This window comes from Callithrix jacchus, chromosome 19, assembly GCF_049354715.1.
Source record: "Callithrix jacchus isolate 240 chromosome 19, calJac240_pri, whole genome shotgun sequence".
In the NCBI taxonomy this organism is placed as follows: Eukaryota; Metazoa; Chordata; class Mammalia; order Primates; family Cebidae; genus Callithrix; species Callithrix jacchus.
In genome coordinates this window covers 32,363,113-32,385,651 of record NC_133520.1, presented here as the reverse complement: position 1 = coordinate 32,385,651, position 22,539 = coordinate 32,363,113, and the positions used below count along the sequence as shown (strand labels likewise).

Here is a 22,539-nt window from a genome sequence, read left to right as displayed (position 1 = left end):
ATCCTGTTTCTGCACCTTCCTCCTACAATCTCTTCTCCACCCAGCTGGGAATACATAGCTTTTTCAAGTCACTCTCAGTGAAATATGGCTCTTCACAAATAAATCTCCACCTTTCCAATCACATCTTGCTCCACTCTCTCCCCCATTCGTTATGTTCCCATCACCTAGCTTTTTTTCTCTCTCTCTCTTGTAGTTGTGAAGTCTTTTCCTGCCTCCAGACTTGGTAAATCTTGCCTGGAAATTCCCCCATCTTCAGGCAGCTGGCTCCTTAACATTCAGGTCACAGCCTAAATGGGACTTCCTCAGAGAGGTCTTCTCCGACCACCCCATCTAACAGGCCCATCTCAGGCCCATCACTCTACTGGATTTTCTTTTCTTTTTTTAAGACAGGGTCTTGCTCTGTTGTCCAGGCTGGAGTGCAATGGGATAATCTCAGCTCACTGCAGCCTCTGCCTCCAGGGCTCAAGTGATTCTCTTGCCTCAGTCTCCCGTGTAGCTGGGCTTACAAGTATGTGCCACCAAGCCTGGCTGATTTTTGTATTTTTCATAGAGATGGGGTTTCATCATGTTGCTCAGGCTGGTTTCGAACTTCTGAGCTCGAGGCAATCCACCCGCCCCAGGCTCCCAAAGTGCTGGGATTACAGGCCTGAGCCACTGCACCCTGCCTGGATAATAACTTCACCCTACTAGCTGAAATTATTTAATTGTTTGATTTTGGGTTTATTTGTCCCTTTCCCTCTACTGGATTGTAAGCTACTTAAAGGCAGAGATCGTATTTTTCATATCCATCCCCTATGAGGGGTTGCATAAATATTGGTTGAATGGATTAAGGAATGAATCAATGCTTCTTAGCAACGCTTCACTAAAACTTGATGTGGTAGGTAGCATTGTGTCTGTATAATGGATGAGGAAACAAAGGCTCAGTGAGCTCAAGTCACACAACTAAACATTAGCACTGGCTGACATTTCCCAGGCACCTGTTGTATGATGGGCAGGCCCTTTATGCTGTACCTGTCTCATTTCATTTGGTCCATGCAGCAGCCCAGGAGGGCAGGGCTATTATTGCCCATATTTTATAATCAAGAAACTGGAACACAGAAACACAGTAACTTGCTAAAGCTCACATGGCTGAAGGGGTTGCGTTAAACAGACCTGATTTGGTTGGCATTTTTTTCACTGTAGCGAACATTTACTGTGTGCCAGACATGGAACAAGACAGAGACCCTGCCCTCTGGCAGCTGTTAGCCCTGTGTCTCCTCTTCTTTTTTTTTTTTTTTTTTTTTTTTGAGATGGAGTCTTACTCAGTCACCAGACTGGAGTGCAGTGGTGCGATCTCAGCTCAGTGCCACCTCTGCCTCCCAGGTTCAAGCGATTCTCTCACCTCAACCTCCCGAGTAGTTGGGACTACAGGCGTGCGCCACCACACCCAGCTAATTTTTTCTGTATTTTTAGTAGAGATGGGGTTTCACCATATTGGCCAGAATGGTCTCGATCTCTTGACCTCAAGATCCGCCCATGTCCACCTCCCAAAATACAGGTGTGAGCCACTGCTCCTGGCTCATCTCCTTTCTTAAATCTCTGAGTTCTCCTACTTAGAAGCTGTTGGACAACCAAGGAAAATTGTTACAGGGTATGTGTGTGTGTGTTTGGAGACACCTAAACTCAGAGCTCCGAAAGCCACCCTATGCATGTCCTTGGGACCTCTCCGGGCCCCTTACCTTGCACAGCCAGCTCCGCGCTGGCATAGATGGTACCATGCTTATTCTCTGCCACACACTGGTACATGCCTGAGTCCTCCAGGCTCAGCTTGGAGAACCGCAGGTCCCCGGCCAGCACCTCCACCCGGTTCTGTGCAGAAGAGCCCAGAGCCCAGGGGATCAGGAACACTGGAGCCCAAGGGAGGAGGGGTTGGTAGGGATGGGGGCAGAGGACACTCTAGGCTGATAATCCCTAGAGGATGTGGCTTGTATGTCCAGTCCTACCCCAGGACCACCTGGAACCTCAGGATGCAGATTACCCAGGCCTCCCCAAAGCTGGACGGGTGAGGTGTCCGACTCAGGACCTCATCACTTATTTTGTGGCTGAATTGTGCCTGAATCCAGGCCCAGCCTGTGGTCATGGGAGTGGGATGGGAAGAAGCACCTAGGATCACCATATGACACCCTAATTAGCCCAGAGAGGCTACCAGTGGTGCAGGGGGAGTTCTGGGGGGTGAGGGAAGCAGTTGAGCAGAATTGTGATGTGTGGGAGGAAGCCCCATGTCTCCTACCTGGGAGGCCAGAGGCTCCCCGTTCCGCAGCCAGCGCACTGCAGGCCGGGGCTTGCCTGCAGCTGCGCAGCCCCAACGCAGATTGGAGCCAATGTCAGCCTCTGTGTCCGAGATCACTTTGAGCCACTCAGGCTGAGCTGTGGGAGCCGGGGAAAGAAAACCTGGCATGAGCTAGGAGGAGCTTCCAGCTCATTAAAGGAAACAGAAAACCAGAGCAGCAGTACCTGTGCAAGACAGCAGAGGGCGCCATCAGCACTCCGGGAGAGAGAGGACAAAGAGGACAGGGCAGGAAGAAGGAAGCCCAAGAAAGCTGGCACTCTGTGGTTGTGCCAGTGGCTGCTTTACAAACTTAAATCATCCTGGAGCCTCCTGTGTGCTTTCTGCACCCCTGACACTGCAGCTCTGAGCTGACCACAGCACCAGCCTCTTCTAGTCCCAGGCTCAATGCAGTCCTAGGGCAAGCGGGCTCATGCAGGAGGCCTCCCAGTCTCCTTCCTGACTTTTGGGTCTGTTTCCTTGGGGACCAGGGTGAGAGCGGGAAGGGGGTTCGGGAGGGGTGGAGAAGGTGTCCCCAGCTCTGTACCCTGCACGATGATGCGGCCCTGCACAGTGTCTCGGCCCTTGGAGTTCTCCGCCTCACACTCGTAGGTGCCCTCATCCTCAAAGCTGACGCTGGGGATCTGCAGGGTGGGCTCAGCCGTGGCCCACTGCGGGGACAGGGAGCCGTCCACTTTGCGCCACTTGATCCGGGGGACAGGGCTGGGAGGAGAGACAAATCCAGAGGATGTGGGCTGAGCTGGGTCTACCCCTCCAGTGCCTGCAGCTCCTCATACCCAGACTCTCAGACCCTCCTGAGATGCTGGGGCTGGGAGGAACCAAGGGAGGGAGGGTGCCTTCCGGCTGATCCTCATGCTCTTCTCCCAAGTAGGCTTGGCGCACATGCAGGGAAGGGGCCCTGGAGCCAGTGAAGCTGGCCTTCCAACAGTCTGCACTCTGAAGCTGCCTGCCCTCCCCTGCACTGGTCTCCATGCCTCTGGTTTGCCCTCCGCCATGGTGGCCTGTGACCTGGGTCTTTATGGTTTCCCTTTTCCATTGCCTCGACAGGGCAGGCCTTGCCCCTACTTTTCAAAGGGACTTTAGTTATTAGTAATCTGTGCAATAAAATGGACTGAGGTGTCAGTTTTAATGGTTTAATATATTCCCCTCCCATGCGGATTTTCTGGCAGCCCAAAACTTCCCACAAGGCAAAGGTTATCCCAGGTAACCACGCGAGACAGTTGAGGGAGGAGGGGGCCAAAGTACAAATCACATTCTTTCATTCTACAAACATTTATTGAGCACCTACTGTTTGCTTAGCCCTGTTCCAGCGAATCCTTTTTCTGGGAGTGCAAGAAAGAGAACGCTTTGTGTTGTGATTCTCAAATAGATCACTCTTAACGTTCATGGAAACTTAACTAAATTCCGGCACTGTTTTAAGCACCTCACATACATGAACTCATTTAATCCTCATAACAACCTATGAGGTAGGTACTATTATCGCCGCCATAAAGAGACTGAGGCACAGAGAGGTTAGGCAGTTTACCCAACATCTCCCAGCCGGCGCGTGGCAGAACTGGGATTTGAACGAGGCAGACTGGGTTGGAGGCAGTACACTGTGCTGCCTGCCTCCAGCCCTAGGTGTTACTCAAGCTGTTTGAGCCTGCCATGCACTGCTGAAGGACCAAGTAAACCAGGACATGGAAGGCCCCTGGCACATGCCATGTCTCACCCAGAGAGTTAGTGTCCAGTGAGTGCTGGTCAATACCCACTGTGCACCCAGTACTTTGCTAGACCCTATGAGGGACACCAAAATGAGTGAGCCCTGACTCTGCCTGCCCTCACCCTAGGGTCACTTGTGCCCCCAAGAGGCTGTGCCCTGGCCCCCCTCCCTCTTCCCACTCACTTCCCAAAGGCGAAGCACTCCAAGGTGACCTGCTGCCCCACCAGCGCGTAGGTCTCTGCTGGGAACCTGGCCTTGATGCTGGGTGCAAAGAGCCGGGTGTCTGGGGAGAGAGGGGTTTTATAGGTTAGATGAGGCTGACTCCAGCTCAGGTGCTCCTGTCCTTGAGATTTCAGTACCTTTCAGAGCCAACTCTGTCTGGACAGCTATGTGGAGTCTCAGAAGACTTCCTTTCCCCTTGGGGCCTGGGGCAGGGGCCTGAGGATTTGAAGCAGGAGGATCTGGGAGTCCAGGCCCTGGAATCAGTGCTCTGTGCACTGATCTTCCAATTTCCAAGGAAAAAACCCTTTTCTCAATGCCCGCTGACCCTTCCCGCTCCCTCCCTCCAGCCACGCCTGGCCAGGCCTGACCTTCAGCAGCCAGGTTGAGCTGAGCAAACTTGCTGAAGACGCTTTTGGTGGAGAAATCCATGTGGCTGGTGGCCAAACAGGAGTAGTTGCCCAGGTCTGAGGCATTGGTTCGGGCAATGTACAGGTTCCCTGTGGTCTGGGACACGAAGTGGCGCCCGTCCGTCGGGATGAAGTTGGGGAACTCATTGAGGAGCCAGCGGTAGGACAAGCCTAAGATGTGAGGAGTTGGAGGAAACCAGGGGGTGCTGGGCTAACAGGGCCACGCTGGGTGGGGCCCCAGCATGCTGGTGGGTTCTGCAAGTCCCCCCACCATGCTCTGAACAGGTGCTAAGGGGAGACCTAGACAGAAGTGACCTTATTCCTGCCCTCAGGGAGCATTAAGTCTGCCAGGGATGGTAGCCCTCAGGGACCACCTAGTTTGGAGGCAGAAGCAGGGCACAGAGATAGAAAATGACAGACCCATAAAGGAAACACAGAGCATTGAAAATTGGGGCCCCAGGAATGAGTGCTTCTAAGGGTCATCTCCAGGGGTCACCGTTTATTCCATGCTTCCTCTGCCAAGCATCTGGAAGCCTTTCCTGTGCCCTCTCTAGCCCTGGCCCAAGGGCTGGACTCACCTGGGTAGTGGGCAGGTGGGTTACAGGGTAACATCACGCCCCAGCCTTCATGAGTTTTCACTGGGTCTCGCTCCTCCTTGGAGAATTCCTGCAGAACTGGAGGCAGAGACCAGAGGCTTAGGCACTGTCTCCCTGGCCTGGGAGCCCCCTTCCTGACTCATTCTTCACAGAGAAGCAGCAGTTCACTATGACATGTTACGTGAGGTCAGGAAGGCCTGGCTTGAGGGTGTCACTTGCTCTTTCTGGGTTCTTTCTCCTAGCCCTCTCTCCCCCTCTCCCAAAGTATCTTGGTCCCCCACGGGTCTCACAGCCAAAGCGGAGGACAGCCTCCCTGCTGACAACGGTGCCCACTGGGTTGGAGGCCAGGCACTGGTAGACACCGGCATCCTGGGCCTTGGTGGGGTTCATGATGACGAGGTTGCCCCCCACCAGCTGGTGACGGGAACCTGGCTCCAGCTTCATATCGGTGCCATTCATCTTCCACCTGCAGCAGCAGATGGAGGAAGGGGACCTCTGAGTCCTGCCTGGTGGCAGGGCTGGTGTGGGACAGTGCTCAGTGGCTGCCCAGGGCCTCCCAGCACCCACTGCAAAGGCCTTACCGATAGGTGGCTGGAGGGCTGGCCCGGGCGCGGCACGCCAGCAACACCTGCTCCTCCGTGGACTCCTCTGGGAATAGCACACTGAGGGGCTGGTCTTCAAAGACAGGCCCGAAGGTGGTTGGGGATCCCAGGGCTGAACTCCAGGCTGCAGGTGATGACACCACCAGAGGCCTCAGAGCCTGGGCCTGGCTGGAGCCTGGCCTCTTGGACTGTGCTGTCCAGTAAAACTTTCTGTGATGCTGGAATGTTCCCTTTTCTGCACTGTTCAGTGTGGTAACCAGTCGCCACGTGGGGCTGCTGAGAACTTGACATGTGGCTACTGCGACAGAGGGATGACATTTTACATTTTGTATTATCTGAATTAAATTAAAATTGAATGTAAATAGGCTGGGCAGGCCCCATCTGGTCATATTAGTTTAGTCAAGCACCCATCCCACACTCAGGTATTGAGCACCTGCTCTGTCCCCAGCACTGGGCTAGAGACTGGCTTGTAAAAATGATGAAGACACAGTTTCTCTTCTTCAAGGGGCTCCCTGCAGTCCCAGGAGGGAGACAGGAAAGTGACCATGCACGGTGGCAAACGCCTTAAGAGCAACTAATGTTCAAGATGCTGGGCCTCACCATGGAGGCAGTCCTGCCTCCCAGGGGGCTTTAAGGGAGCCTTCCAGAAAAACTGATCTGCGGGGTGTGAGGTGCAGACATCACCAACCACAAACATACAGAGACGAGGTGTGTCCCTGGAGTCTAATACCCCTCCTGGGGCAATGAGGACCGATGAGGCCTGGGCTTGGAGACTAGGCGGGCCCTCTACTAGCCGTGGGACCTTAGAAAGTTATAGAACCTTTCTGAGCCTCAATGTCTTCACCTGTAAAATGAAAAGCATATGAATTCACCTCCCAGGGTCTGTGTGAGGATTCGGCCAGACAAACCCTCGGAAGGTGGCAGGCATGGAGAGTGTGCTCTGCTGGAGCCACGCGTGGGGTGGGGTGGGGTGGGGACTTGGAGGAGGAGGACGGCCTTATGGTGTGGGGAGGGTGGGCAGTTTGCTTTGGTGGCAGTTTCATGCAATTCCAGTATCACAATTTAGGAAATGTCCAGAGAAGGGAATGACTTGCCCATGGTCACCCAGCATGTCTGTGGCACAGATAGATCTATTCCTCCTGAGCTTGCTGGACCAATGGGTACCACACAGGCAAAGGGGGCAGACCCCCTCTCTTCATGCACCATTGTGCTGACAGGGCTGGGTGGGCTTTCTGCTCACTGGCAGGGACAGTCTGTTTTGCCTCTGCGGTGTCAGGTGGGAGCTGGGCCATCCCTAATTGGCTTCTACCTCTTAACACAGCTGATTTCAGGCCTTCCTTGGTGGGTCCTGGGGAAAGGGATCCCCATTAACCAATTACTTCCTTTCCTAGCGCATCCAGCCGTCAGTCCTCTTCCAGGGGCAGGGGGTGGCCCCATGCTGCAGCTGAGGCCCAGCCCTGGCCCCCTGGGAGAGAGGGCAGCTGCTAAGCAGCTCTCACAATAAGGTAGGAGGCAGGGCTCCCAGAAATGGCCCGGTGCAGACATCCCTCGTGCCATTCTCCTTCACTGCCGCCCCAGGCCTCGGAGGTGGAGGCGGCAGGCGGTGATGGCTTCGTCTCGGCTGGGGAGCCCAGCTTAATCCCAAGTTAATGATGGTGGTGTAGGGTAGGAACCCCTGCCTCAGCTGGCACTGCTGGGAGGGGAGGCAAAGGAGGGGCTGCGGGGTAGCCGGGCTGCTGGGAACCACCTAGTACAATAGCAGCTTCCAAGAACTCTGGGTGATGGGGGTGGCTGAGTGGGCTCAAGGCATTCTGATGCATTCAGACTCCTTCTTCCCAAGAAACCTTTCTCCTCTGCTCTCAGCCTTCCACTCAGCCAAATACTCACATATGCACACCTCCCATCTCTCACTGCCATAAATTCTCTTATATGGACACTCATATCACACACACATTCGTACATATGCATCTCCCTCAGCTCCTCAAATGGCCAGATACACACGTTTATACACATTCATCCCCCCAACCCCACACAGCTATAGATGGTCATGGAGACATTTATATATAATCCCTGCATTCATAAGAATAAAAATAGGTGCTGTTGATGGAGCGCTGTTTATCCAATACCATGCTCCACATTTCCTTCTCATAACCTCTTTACGAGATAGGTATTACCATTTTCTTGTTATCCTGATGTGGAAACTGAAAGCTAGAAAGCTTCAATAACTTGCCCCGGATCCCTCAGCGAGAAGGAGCAGATCTGGGGGTTTAGACCTTGGCCAGGCTGACCCCACCACCAGCATTCTTAACCCCAGTGTCCCTGACTCTTGACCTCTGTTTCCCTTCGGAACCAGCAGAGGCCCTGCTCCATCTCACAGATAAGGAGTCAGAATCTCCTGGAGTAAGGCTCGGGAATCCAAGGCTTAGAAAATGCCTCTGGGCCAGGTGCGGTGGCTCACGCCTGTAATCCCAGCACTTTGGGAGGCTGAGGTGGGTGCATCACCTGAGGTCAGGAGTTCGAGACTAGCCTGGCCAACATGGTGAAACCCCCCCCACCCCCATCTCTACCAAAAATACAAAAATCAGCCGGGTGTGGTAGCAGGTGCCTGTGGTCCCAGCTACTTAGGAGGCTGGGGCTGAGGCAGGAGAATTGCTTGATCCTGGGAGGTCTCCACCCGGGTTGAAGTGAGCTGAGATTATGCCACTGCACTCCAGCCTGGGCAACAGAGCAAGACTTCATCTCAAAAAAAAAAGAAAAGAAAATGCCTCTGGGCATTCTGCAGGGCAGCTGGGGTATGAGAGCTGGTGGCACTGTGCTGTGAGACTTTCTAGACACATTCATGATCCCCAGTGTAGCAGCACCCCTGTGCAGACACTTCACTCATACCTCTAGCCTCTCTGCCATCCACATCCACACACACACCTTCACACCCCACATTTGCCTCCTCAGCTATGTACACACTCACCCACACATGTGCCTTCCCGTGTGTGTGCTTACACATGCACATGCAAAAACACTCTCTGCCTATAATCCCAGCACTTTGGGAGACCGAGGTAGGCAGATCACCTGAGTTTGAGACCAGCCTGGCCAGCATGGTGAAACCCCATCTCTACTAAAAATACAAAAATTAGCCAGCTGTGGTGGCAGGTGCCTATAATCCCAGGCTGAGGCAGGAGACTTGCTTGAACCCAGGAAGTGGAGGTTGCAGTGAACCAAGATCGCGCCATTGCACTCCAGCCTGGGGGACAGAGTGAGACTCTGTTTCAAAAACAAACAAACAAAAAAAACAACAAACAACAACAACAAAACAGGCTCTCCCAGCAAGGCCAGCCCTTCCTTATTCTTGCTCCACATCCTCTCTGACTTTTTTCTGATGCTCTTCCTGGTAACTCTTCCTGCAAACACCGGCGTCAGAAACCTTGCAGAGGAAGGGAGGTAGAGCGATGAGAAGGTGGAGGGGGAGCCTTGATGTGTCCTTGCACTGGAGTGCCAGGAATGCAAAGCTATATCCCAAGGATATAGCTTTTTCTTTCCAGCAAGAAAAGCCCAGAGCTGAGGCACCTTCCTGGGAAGGGTGGGGGCCAGCAATGGGATTTGCCACTCCCGTTTTCTCTGGAGCTCTGGGAGGTGGCAGACCAGATCCCAGCCCCTTGGCCACAGGCCTCATGTGTCTCTGGGTCTGAGGACTTGTAGACTGTCCAAACCCCTTGCTTCAGATGGTGTGGATCCAGCACGGAGGTGTTCCTGAGGGAGGGGATGCTAGGAGCCCAGGTGCCTCCTCTCTGCTCCTTCTGGGGTGGGTGTCTCCACTCTGTGCAGTTGAGGCACCCCACCCCAGCAGCTCTTCCCAGTCTGGTGGACCCTGTGACAGGTAGTGAGGCCTGGGGACCCCCCTGCTACTCTGAGTGAGCCCTGTTTCCCAGCAGCCTCACTGACTGAGCTGCAGAATTGGGAAGCAGTTAGGACACAATAAGAACATCAGAAAGTATGCCAGTGGAGTCCTTCCCTCATGAGACAAAGGACCTGAAATGCACCAGCTGTAGCCTTGCAGGGGGTATTGGGTGGGGGAGGTGGAGCCTGAGGTGCTTAGAACTCCAGAAGGACCATGGATAGCCCCACAGAGATGTTTAAGGAGAAAAGAAGCATCTACTGATCTGAGCTGATGGTCAGGGCAGAGGCCAAGCAGTGTGTCCAGCACACTCCTTAGAGCAGGAGGCGGCTGGGGACCTCCTTTTTGCCCTAGGACAGGTCAGCTGCCCAGCCCTCTGGCCTGCCATGCTCTCCAGAGTCCAGCTGGCCTGCGCCTCTCTGCCTGCCCCCCTTACCCTCTCCCCTTCTGCCAGCCTCCCCCTGCCTCTTCTCCAAGCTGGACCCTCCCTGCCGGAGGAGAACCTGGGTTCCCTTCTCTGCCACATCTTTTCCCACATCCTGGTCTATACTCGGTCCGTTTGCTGGGATGCAGGGTTGCCTTAAGAAACACTTACAGGGTTTTGTGGGATTGACCACTGTCTGCTCATGTCAGGGGACTACATCCCAGTGTAGCAGCACCCCTGTGCAGACACTTCACTCATACCTCTAGCCTCTCTGCCATCCACATCCATACACACACCTTCACACCCCACACTTGCCTCCTCAGCTATGTACACACCCACCCACACATGTGCCTTCCCGTGTGTGCTTACACACGGGAGAGTGCAATGATGGAAATGTTCTCTGCTCTGCGCTAGCCAATATGGCTATTGAACATTTGAAATGTGGCTAGTGCACATTTCGTCCCACACTTGAGGTAATTATTTTTATTTTTTATTTTATTTATTTATTTATTTTCAGACAGAGTTTCACTCTTGTTGCCCAGGCCAGAGTGCAATGGCATGATCTTGGCTCACCATAGTCTCTGCCTCCTAGGTTCAAGCGATTCTCCTGCCTCAGCTTCCCAAGTAGCTAGGACAACAGGTGTGCACCATCACACTCAGCCGATTTTGTATTTTTAGTAGAGACAGGATTTCTCCATGTTGGTCAGCCTGGTCTCAAACTCCCGACCTCAGGTGATCTGCCCGCCTTGGCCTCCCAAAGTGCTGTGATTTACAGGCACAAGCCACTGCGCTGGCCGGAAATTATTTTTAAAATGGAATTGAATCTGAGTTGTAGTAGTCCCATGTGGCTATGACCTTCTGTATAGGACAGTGCAGCCTTTGGGGCTACAACTCTGGGTGATACTGTGGAGTTCTGGCATGCCATCATCTTGCTGTGTGACCCAGGGCAAGCCACTTACCCTCTCTGGGTTATTCTTCCTTCATCTATAATACGGCAAAGACATTCCCTCTCCTCCTAAATTCAGAGGGAAGGTAAGATCTACACATGGGAAATTTTAGCAAGGAAATGCCTCAGAAATCTAGTTCCTCCCACAATGCAGAGCCAATGATTTCTGTAATCATCACCCAGTCATAGCAAGGATATCACGCTGTAATCATGCCTGCTGGGCTGCAAAGCCCAGGTGAGTCCTCTTACCTGAAGAGGAGACAAGGGCCGCAGCGGCTACCAGCAGCAGGTGTGGCTTCCTCTTGGCGGCTGTCCCCATGGCGGGTGTCCGGGCGGAGGTGGGAATCGGAGGAGAAGAGCCTCAGCTCAGCTTGGGGACAGCCCAGCTGGAGGCTGAAAAGGACCTGGGGAGGCAGCAGAGGAGGGCTCTGAGCCAAGGAGCACCCCTCCCAGCTCCAAGCACATCTGGGTTCCCAATGCTTTTACCTCGGCCTGGGGAGCTGCCGGAATTACCCAGGCACTAATCCTCCTCAGGGCCCCAGAGGAAGGGGCTTGGCTATTACCAAGAAGCTCTTCCTGGGGCTGAGTGCCTTCTACTGGTCCCCTGGGAGTCTGGCTCAGCCCTGTCCCCTCACCGCCCCCATTCCAGCCAGCGGGGTGCCGCTCAGGAAGTGAAAGCAGTGATTAATTGGGAGGCAAGAACGCACCTGCCCTCCCGCCAGTCAGCTCTTGAGGCGGGGTCCAAAAGAGAACAGGACCCGTTCCTGGGTAGGAAGTCAGTAACGTCTTCCTCTGGCAGTTGGGCTAGGGGCCGACATTCCCCCTGCCCCTTCCCCTCAGCTGTCTGGGTGGGAGCTAATAAGCCCCTCTGGGAGCTGCCTTAAGTCTCCCAGCCTTGTTTTCCTAGCATGAAGGAGGGGGTCTCACTGATTTGTCCACACCCTCTTACCAGTGGAATCATGACCTTGGCTCCATTAGCAATGCCCCCAACCAGATGGGTGAAGGGGCCCAGCAGGCCTTTGGGGCCAAAAGAGTTAATGCACCTCCCAGAGGAGCCTCCCACTTGCACAGTGATGAGCTGAGACTTGGTTCAGTCCTTGAGTCAGAAGGCCTGTTTCAGTCTGAGAGATGGGGCCTCTGCTTGGGAGGCAAGGGCAGGGCAGAGCCAGCCTCCCTCTTCATTCCCAGTCCCTGGGAGGACTTTCTTAGTTCAGAATGTCAGGAGCCTGGCTTTCCAGTTATCAGTTATCAGAGTGAACCTGGGTCACTGGGCTCAGGGCCACCAGCTAGCTCGGCAGCAGATTCTGCTGCTCTGCTCTGCCTGCCCGCTTTGCAGAAACCTAAGCGCAGGGGGTGGGAGTCAGGGCTCGGGGAGAAAGCCTGGCTGGGGGCCCTTTCACCACCTGCCTGCAAGACCTGTCCCATCTCTGGATCTCAGTGTTCTGGCTCTGGTGATGCTACCAGAATGCAGAGTGGCCAAGGGCCTGGGAATGCTGTCCCCTGAATGGGAACAGGGGACCTAAGATTGCTGCTCCAGCCTGTGCAGGGGCTGAAGGCCAGAGCCAGCTCAGGATCTGCCCTGTCTCACATTACACTATTCCCTCAGGAAGAGCGCTCCCAAACCCTTTTCACCTTCCACATCTGATCACCCCACAACCTTTTCCTGCCTCTTTCACAACCACAGCTGGCACCCAAAGGAGCTGGGGGGAAAGAAGGGAGAGGTGGCCCCAGGGGCCGTCAGGAAGGATATGGGAAAGGAAGCTGGGTGTTTTGCCGGCAGTGGGGGGAGCCCATGGCACCCCCTTCACCCTGACTGCAGCCTCATATCCACTTTCCATTAACAGGCAGAGTGCCCAGGTGCCACTTCTCCCCAACTACCTGCCCCTCCCTGTCCTTGCCACTCTCAATTCTAGACTTGAACTCAAGACAATCTGCACTTGCAGCTCCTCCGACATTCCACCAGCACATCCGTCTCCATTCTCCTGTAATGCTTTTCCCAGGCAAGGCAGCCTCTCCTGCAAGGCTGTCCATGTCTCACCCCTGCCGGTAAGTGCCTAAGATGCCCTGTCTGCGCAGAGAATTCACTCTGTTCTTGATATGAATTCACGTTTGATATGCTTCCTATAGAACTGTGTCTGTCTCCATTAGAAGGTTCTGAGCTGCCCAGGGGAGTGATCGTGTTGCATTCATCTTGATATTTCCTGTGCCTAGCAAAGTACCTGGCACGTCATAGTTGTTACTTGTATGTTGCATGTAACTGGTCGAGAACAACTGTGATTACATGCCTCCAGGAGCCAGTGGGCACATGCGCGGGTGCACGTGATGGGGCTCATACAGATGCTCCTTGACTTACGACGGGCTTACATCCCGATAAAACCACCGAAAGTCGAAAATATTGTAAGTCAAAAATGCATTTAATACACCTGATCTACTGAACACTATAGCTTAGCCAAGTCCACCTTCAATGTACTCAGAAGTCCAGGCGCCGTGGCTCATGCCTGTAATCCCAGCACTTTGGGAGGCCGAGGCAATCATTTTACCCAAGGCCAGGAGTTCTAGTCCAGCCTGGCAAACATGGTGAAACCCCATATCTAGTAAGAATACAAAAATTAGCTGGGTGTGGTGGTGGGTACCTATAATCCCAGCTACTCAGGAGGCTGAGGCATGAGAATTGCTTGATCCCGGGAGGCAGAAGCTGTAGTGAACCAATATCTCGCCATTGCACTGCACCTGGGTGACAAGCACGAATCTCTGTCTCAAAAAAAAAAGTACTCAGAACACTTACATTCACCTGAAGTTGGGCAAAGTCACCAAATCCAAAGCCTATTTGATAATAAAGTGTTGAGTATCTCATGTAATGTATTAAAAAACTGTACTGAAAGTGCAAAACAAATTAGTTGTTGGATACTCAAAGTATGGTTTCCATTGGATGTGTATTGCTTTTGCCCCACCGTGAATTTGAAAAATTGTAAGTCTAGTCCCTATAAGTCAGGGACAGTCTATACATAACTGATAGGGCTGACCAGTGTTCAGTGCTTCCTGGGGGCAACCTTAAGGCCAGACTCTCTCTCTCTCTCTCTCTCTCTCTCTCTCTCTCTCTCTCTCTCTCACACACACACACACACACACACACAGTCTCACACACACGTATACACACACTCTCACATACACTCACACACATACACTCATACACACTCACACTCACACATACACACGCTTACATACACACATGCAGATACACATACACACGCTCACACTCACACACAGACTCTCTCACACACACACACACACACACACTCAGAGCTCTAGGGTATCAGGGTATCTGGTCAGGGGAGATCACAGACAAATGCAGGGAGTTATCCTCAGAATAGAGAGGTGCTGGGACCTTCCAGGGTTTGGAATCTGATGAACAGGGGATGGTAATACTGACTTCATCTCTAAACAGCTTTGTGAGCTTGGACAAGTTAATGCCCCTTGTGAAGCCTCAGTTTCCCATCTGCAAAGTGGAGCTTTAACATGCACTTTACAGAGTTCTTTGGAGGGTTCCGTGAGGTGCTGGAGTGCCCTACAGTGGTTTTCAAACTGCTGTGAAGCCTTGGGGAATTTTGGACCTGTCTCAGGGCCACCGTGGGAGGCTAGGGAGAGAGGATGGGGCTTCAGGCTCCTTCCCCACTCCAGCCAGAGCAGCTCCACTTGTATCTGCTTAACTACTAGACTTTACTATGAAGTTCCCTTTAAACAAAGGGCTCCATGGCTCCAAAAAGTTGAAAAATCACCCCGCTGGCACTGGTGTGCTGCGTCCTGGTGCCTGGCATGGAGAAGGTGCTCAATCATTGTTTGCTTCCTGCTCTTTGCCGGCCTGCCAGTCCTGGGAGCTCACTGGGGGCAGCAGGGTGCCGGCCAGGGGAGGAGCCTGGGCTCCAGGCACTTGTACTGAATGTGCCAGAGCAAGGCAGAGACAGACGACCAGGGGCTGGAGACTCCCGGATAGCCTCTGGGCAGATTCCTACCTGGAGTCCCCAGCTCCCACAGCAGTGCTGGTGAGAGCAGGGTGTGTGTGTGTGCATGTCTGTGTCCCAGTGTGAGTGGATGTGTCTGTCATGTCTATATGTCCCTGTGTATATGTGTGATCTGATCTTTGTGTCTGCATGTATGCATGTGTCTATGTGTGTGTGTATGAAGATGTCCGGTCTCTCTGTGTGTGTGTCTCTGTGTGTGTGTGTCTCTGTGTGTGTGTGTGTGTGTATGTGTGTGTTGGGTGTGAGGACACAGCCCCTTGCCTTGTTTCCCCGAAACCCACCAGGATGTCTGCATTTTAGATCCTTCCCCTCCTCCAGTGGTCAGAATTGTCTGTTGTCTCTATTACCATAAGTAATTACCATGGGCAATCACAAATAATCCAGCCCAAGGACCCTGGGTACCCTCCAGGGATCTAGATGCACAGCCTTTGAGGAGATTGTGGGGGAGGGGCCGGGATCCAGGAGCGCATGGGGTTGCCCTCGGGGAGCACCGGAGACCCATCAGCATCATCAGATGTATATTAAGCTCCATTGTGTGCCACAGCCTTGGTTGAAAAAATTCTCTCTCTTTCAGAGTCTGGGCTAAATGTTGGAGCTCCTTGCCTCCCTGGACGTGAGGCCGCTGGCGTCCAGTCCTGCCCACATTCGCTTCTATCACGGTATTTATTGACTATGTGTGTAATAAAGTGACTGCCGCTACGGAGCTCCCTGACCAACACGGTGCAGCCTAAGATGTGCTCGTGAGTTCACCGAGCAGTCACCTCCCCATACCATCTGCCCTATTATGTGCTCTAGAATGCCCAGGATGGAGGAGGCCTTTTTGTCAGGAGCAAGGCTGGAGTGGAGCTATGCCAGGCCCTGCGAGCCCTGAGCCAGCCAAGCCTTGCCCAGGCCAGCTGCCCTGGTGCAGGGGTGCAGGGACAGGCTGGCACAGGCAAGCACAGGCTGTCACCAGCAGGAGCTGGTCCTGGGAGGCACCAGCACATGGGGAAATGGACCACTGGGGGTTCAGGGGCACCAGGGGAGCTGGCTGAATTGTCCGGGCCCAGGAAACAAAGGACCAGGGGGAACAGCTGGGGGACAGCAGGCTGTGAGTGGGGCTCCGGCACATGGCAGGGTGTTCTGGGATAAGGCCCCTGCACAGAGCTAGTCAGAAAATGAAAGGTATACCGCCACCCCAGAGTGCTACCGATTGGGATGGCCAGCTCCTGGCCCTGAATCTCTCTCCCCTTCTCCCCAGTAATGGCAATTGGAGAGCAATGAGAGATTTGGCAACTGCCGATGGATGGTGGCAGTAAAGGGGCGTTCGGAGCCCAGCTGTGGGCAGAGACGAAGTGGTTTATTATTAGCCTACAAAGTACTCAAGGAGCCCCACAGGTCCCCGCTTGGCCTCTATCCTACAGCACAGCACACCGGTTATCAGGGCAGACTACTGGGTCAGCCTGCCTTGTGCTGTCTAGCTAATATGACCCTAATAAAACTAACTAGTATAACCCTGGTTATCACAGTCATTACTTAACCTCTCTGAGCCTCACTCTCCCATCTGCAAGATGGGGATGAGAAGGGTAGGACCCTCCTGACCGGACTGCTGTAGGTCAGCACCATCACAGGCCCACAGTGAGTGCTCAGGAGACATCAGATCTTAGAACTGAGAACTCTCACAGCCCTCCTATGTCCGCAGCCACTGTGCCCATCTGGCTTACTTCTATACAGTCACAATGTCCTGCACTCACATATTTAAGAGACTGACAGACCCACAATCTCCTGGGCAGATGCCTCCCTCCTCTTACACCCCACAGGTGCAATGGTCGTAGGTAAGCACTAGCACACCACCCCAGACTAGGGCACAAGGACACAGCCCCAAGACAGAGTTATACCTGGTACATGTGCTCAGGGGCGCACGTGGCCAGGACGGACACTCCCAAGCAGGTACTCCTTCTCAACCACCCTCACCTCCTGCCTGGCAGGATCTAAGATCAGCACCCTTTCCTTTGCCTAGGACAGGAATTGCCCCCTGGGACAGCACCATCGTCCTTTAGGAAGGTCTGGACCATCCCCATGCCTCTTTGGTCAGGACAGGGCTCTGTGGTGGCATGAGTGGGGGCTGCTAGGATCTCAGCATGCCAGGCCAGGCAGCAGCTGGCAGGGGCGGGGTGAAGGATTGTGACTGGGGGGTCTCTGTGGTACCCTGAGCTAGAGATATCCTTAGGGCAGATATGGGAACATAAGGACCTCCTCAGCTGCAGTGGGGACCAGGGGTGCTATGCAGCCTGGTCCCTCCTTAGCCCTCTCTGTGTGCTGCTCAGCTCTCTCTGCAGGCTCTTTGTGATTGCAGCTGCTTCCCCGAGGCCCAGCCCTGGTACTGATGTGCCCTCTGGGGAGAGCTGTGGCTCCCAGGCTCATGGGTTTGTCTGAGCTTCCAGCATTGGGCAGGGGGGATCTGGCCCTTGATCTGATCCTAGAGTCTCTGCCCCTGCAGGAGAAACTCACTCCAACAGAGAGGCCCTTTAAAGAAAGGAGTGGACAGAAGGGGAGAGGCTTCCATCCTCCTGGGAAGCTCAGGATCAGGAGCCAGCCACCCCTAGACCTTAGGTTTTCCTATTTGCCTGCCCTGCTGTGCATGGGGTGTGGGGCAGTGAGTGAGGGCTTTGGAAGAAGGATCCCTTGTTGAGATGCCAGGCATAAAAACAATGGTTTCAGCTTGTTTCTGAAGAAGCAAATCAGGAAAAATTTCCTCACGAATTAGCAGAGCAATTTCTGCATGTCCTCCAAACTCTGGTGAGAGGAGGCTCCCCCAGTTCTTAGACAGCTTCCTCCAGGGTGGTTCACAGCTTAAGCCTGGTGGGGGTGGGGTCCAACCTGCTCCTCCTCTCAAGCTAGTTTCATTTGGATTTGGGGTCCAGATCAACTTTACCTATTGGGCAGCACTGCGGGAAGGCTGCCGTCCAACCAGGCGTGGGGTGGGAGAACCCTTTGGGTCCTTGAGGTGGCAGGCACTCCAGCTTGGGCTGGAGGCAGCCCAGCAGGTTTGACCAGATGGGGATGTGTGAGGAGCTGGGGTTGACTTCCCCATCTAAGTAGGGAACCGAATGGCTCATTAGGTAAGAAGGACGCTGAGATGCGTTTGGGCCTGAGTGTGTCCTGGGATAGAAGGTGTTCAGGTTTTGCACGAGACACCACACAACTTGCTTTCATTTGCATCCTCTTTGGTGAACAAAGAAACACGGGCTAATCTTCTAGCAAGGAATCATCGAACTGAAGAAAGGACTTCTTTACTCCAGGATGGTTACCATCAGGACACAGAGCCCACAGAAACTCCCATAACTGTTCCAGGTTATCAGCAGCTCCTGGGGTTGGTCTAGATTAGGGATTGTAGTCCTGAAGGATGAGGGGGTGGCTAGCATGCATGTGGGAATGAAAAGGATGTCTGTCTTCTTATGGATTCCTGAGTCACATCCACATTCTACATTTGAAAGAGGATTACTAGAAGTTGGAAGAAATTTCCAGAGTCAACCAGCCCAACCTTTGCCTCTAGGCAGGACTCCCTAACCTTGGACTAGACCCCAGTTCTCCACAGCATCCTTAGAGTCATCTGAAAGGAGATTGTCCCATCTCCCTATGGCTCATCCTTCTACCAGGAAGTATCTCCTGCAGTCTGACTTTAGTCCCCCTGGCTTCTTGGCATATTCTTTGCTCTGGTTCTTCCTCCCCTGAGTATCAACCACCTCTTCTCCAATCCCCTGGCTCTGCCCTAGGAATCCCTCCAAAAATACAAATACCACCCACACTCAGGCTTAGAGATTGTCTTTGAAATACGCTTTCTCACCAACGTTTGGCTTGAGGAGGTTTCTGAAGAGGGGACCATGTATTCTCCAAACCACCCCAAACGCATTGCTTCCCTGGTGGCTTCAGAGGCAGAAAGGATGCCTTAGGGTGCACCTGTGTATGTACGTGCTCCCAAGGAGTAAGTGTGGTCAGCCAGAGAGGGGATGCACAACCACCCGCTGAGCACCACTCCTCGGAGGCCCATCCCACATGCATCTCTATTTGAACAACTGCTGGTAGAGAAGGTGCTGGAATGGAGTTGCATAAGGAGTGAAATCTGGCAGGGGAAATGGTGTGGGGGAAGGCTGAGGGCTGAAGCCGGTGGAATACACGCGAACAGAGAAGGGAGTGCGAGGAACAAGGGAGGAGAGGAAGGGAGGAGAATGAGAGAGAGAGAGAGAGAGAGAGCCGGGAGCAAGAGCAGGCACCTGGAGTCTGGGGCATTCATCTCCACGAGCACTGTGCCTCTGCTTCCCTCACCACTCATGGTGTGAGCAGTGGTCTCTGCGCCTGTGAGGCAGGTGGACTTTGGGTGACTTTGACATCGGCTTGGGGACTCCTCCCGTCTGTCTCACCTCCTGCCTCCCTCTTACTGGCTACGGACTCCCATGGGATATTAGGAAGGACTTTGACCTTGTGGCAAAAGCCCTGTAAGTGGTTCTGCAGCTTGGCTAGGAAGGGGTTAACTGGTGGGCACCCTGGGGAGGGGCTTGGTTGCTGCTGTCTTTAAGGGGAGAGCTCCCTTATTCCAAGGCCAGGAGTGAGAAACAGCCTGTTGTGACCTCCAGGCTGTCTCTCTGCTCCACCCCCGGGAGGTGTGGTCATAGCAGCCTCTCCCACAGGTGGCCCACCTTTTGCTGCACTCACTCTCCAGTGGCTCATCCGGCCCCTCTGAGTGGGACCAGGAGGCAGAGTGACTCGGAGGCTAAGTGAGCCAGAAGGCTGGGAGAGGTGGCCGAAACTGTTGCCCAGATGAGCCCAGAACATCAGCTGTGCACTGGGTTCCTCGGGCTGTTCCTCCTCCCACCTCCTTCTGAGTGGAGGGAAAAGATGCTGAAACCCACCTTTCTCCAGGGCTGGGCCATGGCATGCACAACCCACTCCTCCTGGTCTCACTGCATCCCCCAACCCCCACCCCAGGACACAGGCTTAGCCCCAGGGGTCTGGGGCTAAAGGGTTCCCGAGTAGCCGAGGACTCTCTCCTTCCACAGGCACTGCCTCCTCCACGCCCTGCTGCTTCCCAGACCTGAGAGCCCCTCTTGGAGAAGGTGACAGGATTCAGCTCTGGACACTCACTGGCTGGGGCTGTCCCCACCTTTAGCCCATTATGTAAGCCCCATGGGGCTGGGCAGAAGGACTGCCTTCTCTCCAGAACTCCCCAGCTCTGGCCCTCCCCCTCTCATACCACTCTGACCCCAGCCCCTTTCCTTACTGAAAAGCCAAACTTTGTGCAAAGCCTTCCTTCCCACTAGTGAGGATGGAGGGGAGGGATCTAAGGAGAAGCTACGGGTGGGAGGGGGAAGGGAAGAAAAGGAATTTCAGCCTGTGGCCCCAGCCTCTCCGCCTTTGGGATGTGACTGGCTTCGGGACTCTCCTCCCTGCGTCCAAGTTCCTGGACAGGCCTTTGCCCAAACTTGTGTTCTGCGCTCCCCTCCCTTTCCCACAGCCGCCTCCTCCGTCCAACTGAAGCAAGACTTTGCAAAGAGGTCACCCCGCAGAGGTAGACCCTGGCTGACCTCAAATCTGGGGACTCCGGCTCAATTCTATGCAGGGATTCTGGGGCAGGCCAGGGCCCAGGGCCTGGCCGTGTGGACTGTTCCTGTCCTGGACCAGGAGCCCGGGGCTGGCCCAGGAGAAACTGCCCTCTCCACAGGCAGCTGCCCCTGCCCGCTGGTCAACTCGAATTCCTGGACACACTCCTGGGGTCCTGCTTTTTGGCCAGGCTTGGCCTGAGAGAGCCATGCGGGATGCCGCCCACGTAGACAGGGCGGAGGGGAACCCCAGCAGCCACCCTGCGGCTGAGGGGAGAAGTCAGAATAGCCCCAGCCGCCCGATGTTCCCGTCCCTGCCCCCTCCCAAGTTACAAGGGGTATATTTACAGGAACTGAGCCGGGAGCTCCGGCGCGGCGCGCTGTTATGGGCTGGAGGAGACAAAAGCGGTTAGCACCTACCTGGGCGAGAGAAGGGTGTTGGCTGGAGCAGGTGGACGCTGCCCGAGTCGGTGAGCCGGGGCCGGTGGGGCCGCCAGCCCCTGGGCCGCCCTGCTCTGGGCCCTGCCGGCCTCAGCCGCTCGCTGTCCGGGTGCGGCGGCCGTGGCGGCGGTGGCGGGTGAGGGCGCGTGTGTGTGAGCGCGCCCGGAGCCACTGCAGCATCTCTGCATCAAGATGTGCTCCTCCCTCTCCCAGGCTCCGCTCACTGGCTGGCTCCGGTCCTCAGCCAACGCTCGGGGGCCCTGGAGATGGCTTCCTTCTGCCCCCCTCCCACCCCCCTTCCGTCCCCACCCTCCTGGCTTTACCTCATTTGCTGTCATTTAAGGACCAGGGAGCGAGCCCAGCGCGCGTCTTCCATAATGCATGGGCGGCTCAGGACAGGCCGCGGGGTGCTGTCTGGCCCGCCTGCCCTCCCGGCCTCGCCCAGCCCCACTTCTCATCCCCATGCCCAGGGCTTAAGGGGCAGGAGAGGGGCGGGGTGAGGCGGGGAAAAGAAAGTGGCTGTGACTCCTCAAACCCTGGAGACCCATGGAGCCCAAACTCCCTGTTTCCCCACAAATCCCCTGTTCGAGGAAGAGACCCAAATCAGAAATCTCAGCTTGCTGTGTGGGGCAAGTGGGAGGGAGGGGCTGTCTCTGCTGCCCGCCCACCCCCTGTTCCTCTTTACTGTTTCCCTTGTTCAAAAGTAGCTGGAGCTTTTTGTCAAAATATCCAAATAGGAGAAGACATTTAAAAACACATAGTGAAAGTCCCTCAACCACTACTCTTAATACATTTAAGTACATGCCCCAGGTTTACTATTTTCACGTATACAATTGCGTGGGTTATTAGGGTTATTTCATGCAAATAGGATTACCCAAAACAGTAGGACGGCGAAACACTTTTGACTGTATAACTGATCCTGGACACTTTTGCACTTCTGTATGTTTGGATCCAATCCCTTTTTGAAGCAACCAGCAGTGTGGTGTCATGAAAAGCTCCCTGGATTAGGGGTCTGGGTGTCTGAGGGGTACTCTGGGCTCTGTACTGACTGGCTATGTGTATTTGGCTGGGTGCCCTGCCCTCTCTGAGCCTCACTGGTACCCGAAGGGATTAAAAATGGATACAGTCCTGCCAGCTCTGAAATTCTAAGTGCTCATCCCGGTCAGCGATGCAGTTCTCCTGCCCTGCTCCTGTCACACGGGGGAGTGCCCAGGAAGGCTGTGGCCCGGAGGCAGAGGGACCAGCCATCTGCAGCACCAGTCGGCCCTGTCAGGCTGTCACTCTTGTCTCACCCCCCTCTGATCTGCCTGCTGTCCAGCTTGCACAGGCAAGACCGGTGAGCAGTCCAGATGCTGCAGCAGCTGGCGGGGCCAGGCCAGCCTCCCAGTT

At 54.5% G+C, this 22,539-nt stretch overlaps 1 protein-coding gene across 4 annotated transcripts in view; it reads right to left on the bottom strand.

Moving 5' to 3' along the window:
* CNTN2 (contactin 2) overlaps positions 1–21,599 on the bottom strand; it is a 36,425-nt gene extending 14,826 nt beyond the window's left edge. Inside the window, exons 1-10 of one of the 4 annotated variants that reach the window (XM_078357003.1) lie at positions 21,474–21,599; positions 11,364–11,518; positions 5,835–6,153; positions 5,544–5,719; positions 5,236–5,331; positions 4,619–4,828; positions 4,212–4,311; positions 2,853–3,028; positions 2,270–2,406; positions 1,719–1,848 (exon numbers count right to left, since the gene is read on the bottom strand). In XM_078357003.1, the coding sequence (XP_078213129.1) occupies positions 1,719–1,848; positions 2,270–2,406; positions 2,853–3,028; positions 4,212–4,311; positions 4,619–4,828; positions 5,236–5,331; positions 5,544–5,719; positions 5,835–6,153; positions 11,364–11,433 (1,414 nt within the window). In that variant the 5' untranslated portion in view covers positions 11,434–11,518; positions 21,474–21,599. Of the gene's footprint in view, positions 1–1,718; positions 1,849–2,269; positions 2,407–2,852; positions 3,029–4,211; positions 4,312–4,618; positions 4,829–5,235; positions 5,332–5,543; positions 5,720–5,834; positions 6,154–11,363; positions 11,519–21,129; positions 21,305–21,473 lie in introns of those variants that run through there. The other 3 variants (XM_035281083.3, XM_035281081.3, XM_035281082.3) reach the window with 3 other exon arrangements.
* Between the last annotated feature and the right edge of the window lie 940 nt (positions 21,600–22,539).